General features: G+C 40.3%; 1 protein-coding gene across 9 annotated transcripts in view; it reads left to right on the top strand.

Moving 5' to 3' along the window:
* osbp2b (oxysterol binding protein 2b) overlaps nucleotides 1-1,387 on the top strand; it is a 41,494-nt gene extending 40,107 nt beyond the window's left edge. For 7 of the 9 annotated variants that reach the window (XM_031856440.1, XM_031856441.1, XM_031856443.1 and 4 more), the window contains 2 exons: nucleotides 119-136; nucleotides 870-1,387. In XM_031856440.1, the coding sequence (XP_031712300.1) occupies nucleotides 119-136; nucleotides 870-1,012 (161 nt within the window). In that variant the 3' untranslated portion in view covers nucleotides 1,013-1,387. The remainder of the gene's footprint in view (nucleotides 1-118; nucleotides 137-869) is intronic. The other 2 variants (XM_031856442.1, XM_031856438.1) reach the window with 1 other exon arrangement.
* The last annotated feature ends 1,658 nt before the right edge of the window (nucleotides 1,388-3,045 follow it).

Here is a 3,045-nt window from a genome sequence, read left to right as displayed (position 1 = left end):
TGTGTGTGTGTGTGTGTGTGTGTGTGTGTGTGTGTGTGTGTGTGTGTTGTGCATAGGTTAGATTGTATTTGATGTACCCATGACTTGTCTTTCTTTTCCTCCCTCTATTGGTGGTCAGAGTGTGATTATGACTCTGGTGAGTGGAGGATGCCCTGTGCCCCTCTGTTGTGCATCACTCCCACACACACACACAGACACACACACCATCCTCCGTGTGTCCTCTGTATGGTCTGCCTCTGTGTGGAACTGCATGATACCCCTCTCATGTCAACTTCTCTGGAAAAATGACTTTTTCCTGCATACATGTGGCATTTTCATTTAGAAAGATAATATGTCACATGACATAACAGATACAAGTACTCTTAATGTGCTATGGTGAAGCCACATTAGCAAGTGATTTATTTACACTGCATCATCATCCTGTCTATTGGAATGCTCGTGGGAACTTTTCTGGTGCACTGACCAACAGGAAACAAGTTACTTTATATTTTGCTCATCTGAGTTAAATCTACATTATGTTTTTATTAAGGGAACAACAACATGAGCTGTTTGCTGAGCTGCAATTTCTCCATCTTCTGACCGGGCTTCTGTATTAGGAAACTGATGGATTATTCAGTTTAGGGAGAACTAGTTAAACTAGTTCTCTATGGTTGATCCATTTGTATTTTACTGACACCTTTGAATTCACCGTTTGGTTCACCTTTGGAGCTATCCCATAATGCAGGGCACAGCGATTGATTGCTTCCCCTGCATACTGTATGTGTGCAGGCAAATTGGTCGCTAAGTGAATTGCCTGCAAGTGTGGCTTCTCCACTAGAGTGCAATTATAGATGACAGGAATTGAGTAACACCTGTGCTTCTTCCTGCAGGGAAAGAATATGAAGGCTACCAGCCGTTGTGGTTCCACCAGAGGAGGGACTCAGTCACTGGAGAAACAAACTTTGTGTACAAGGGAGGTTACTGGGAGGCAAAGGAGAGGCAGGACTGGAGCATGTGTCCTAACATCTTCTAACCCAGGAACGCACTCCGGATCACACCTAACCTCATCGGACAAGGGAACTGCTCTGCCTCTGCTCCTTCAGCAATGGGGCGTAGCACCATGTGGACCTGTAGTGGGCATGAGAATGTGTATGTTTCACACACTCTCGGATTACCTCCAAATGTACACTCTGTTTTTACTATGGGGAAAAAGAAGGGGCGCCCCCCTGAGTCTTTGACACTATACTGAAACAGCAGTGAGATAATGTGTGGATGTGAGTCGGTGTTGGAGTTGTGGCACAACACAACAAAAGGCACCTGCACACTCCTGAGATCAGGTGCTCCATAAATCTTACTCACAATGCACTTTTCTGTGTTCACCCGATTTAAGAGTTTTTAGCGATTGGACAGAAACCCACATCAAAGCATCCCTCGGTTATAGACTGACGACTAACGGGGACAAAATCATAAACAGGCACATAGAAGCAGAATACTGTTGAATACACAGTATTTCAGGGGTTACTTTGAAAAGTGTCCTCATACTTTGTTTTATTCAGCACAATTGAGATTATGCCAGACTTGCTTCACAAATCTTAAATTTGTTCCCTGGTTTTCATTACGGGAGTGATTTCAAGTGCTCATTATTAAGAAAGACGCTAAAGCCTGAAAACGCTGTCTGGAAATGTATGCCTGTTAGATTTTGTTATTAGTAATGTAGACACAAAGTGTTAATACATGTATTAGATAAATAAGACATTCTGAAAACAACATTTATATAGATAACTACAGACAAAATAGGTAACATAACTATGACCTTTTTTTTTTTTACTCTTCGTACGGTTACGACGTGTTATTTTGTGCTGCTTATTTTCGTTTGTGGCAAGTCAGTTTTATTACTTTTTAGTTATTTATTGTGATCCTATTTTATAATTCCTTTTTATAAATAAAAACGTTTTAAGACAAACGGGTCAGAGCCAGGTGCAGTATGTGATTGGCTTTGATCTCAATGAGCTGACAGAAAAAGTGGTGATAAAACTGAGAAAAATGACATAAATACACACAATAAATACACATTTTGGAAAAAGGACACAATGCTGGAAAGAAATAAAATAAATAAATAAAACTGGCCCGTAATAAACTCTGATGAAAATAAGCATGACAAAAAACATAGCGAGCTGTGTTTTTAAAATGTACTGGATTACTTCACGTTTTTATGGTTGAGTTATATATTTTATCTGTATTTATCAATATGATTGCATAATGTCTTATTTAGATTATTTGTAACATGTTGGGTCTCCATAACCAAGAGCTACTATTTGATTGGGCAAACTATCTATCTTACACAGCAGAGGCTGCTCTCTTTGGTGTGGATGTTGGAGTTTCCCTCCAGAAATGACGGCCTGTGAAGTAGTACATTAGACTGGAGTCCATATAGAGATAATATGGCTGATTATTCATTTCATATGTTGAATAGGAATTTCTTCTGTGCTTCAATTCATCCTAGTCACCTCAATATACTTCAGACATCCTCCATTTGTGATTCTGATGAGTAACATTTAGCAGTAGGCCTAGTGAGTCCTTTAGCTGAAACACATTAGTGCAACAGTAACACATTGAATATCCATATCACTAATCTCCATTAAAGAACTGAACTAGCACTTTTCACTGTGGTAGATCATACATTAGTACATATCTCTGTGTTGATGTTGAGACTCTGTGACACTCTGTATATGTACTTTACCCTGTCCTCTGGTGCTCTCCAATAGCAACACATAGCGTATCCTTGGTGAGACATCATTCTCAGTGATCATACAAAGAGTTACAGTAAGTCTGCACCAAAGACATTTAGCGATTACCACCCAGCAAATACAGGAACATGTTTTTATAGTGTGCAGTGCACTAGCGCCACAAAATCCATCAGTCACTATAGTGTGAAGCTCAGAAGTTTCCAGGAGGACTGCTGTCTGTGTGTGTGTGTGTGTGTGTGTGTGTGTGTGTGTGTGTGTGTGTGTGTGTGTGTGTGTGTGTGTGTGTGTGTGTGTGTGTGTGTGTGTGTGTGTGTGTGTG

This window comes from Anarrhichthys ocellatus, unplaced genomic scaffold (assembly GCF_004355925.1).
Source record: "Anarrhichthys ocellatus isolate YVR2014 unplaced genomic scaffold, GSC_Weel_1.0 scaffold17, whole genome shotgun sequence".
Classification (NCBI taxonomy): domain Eukaryota; kingdom Metazoa; phylum Chordata; class Actinopteri; order Perciformes; family Anarhichadidae; genus Anarrhichthys; species Anarrhichthys ocellatus.
This window is presented reverse-complemented; position numbering and strand designations above follow the sequence as displayed.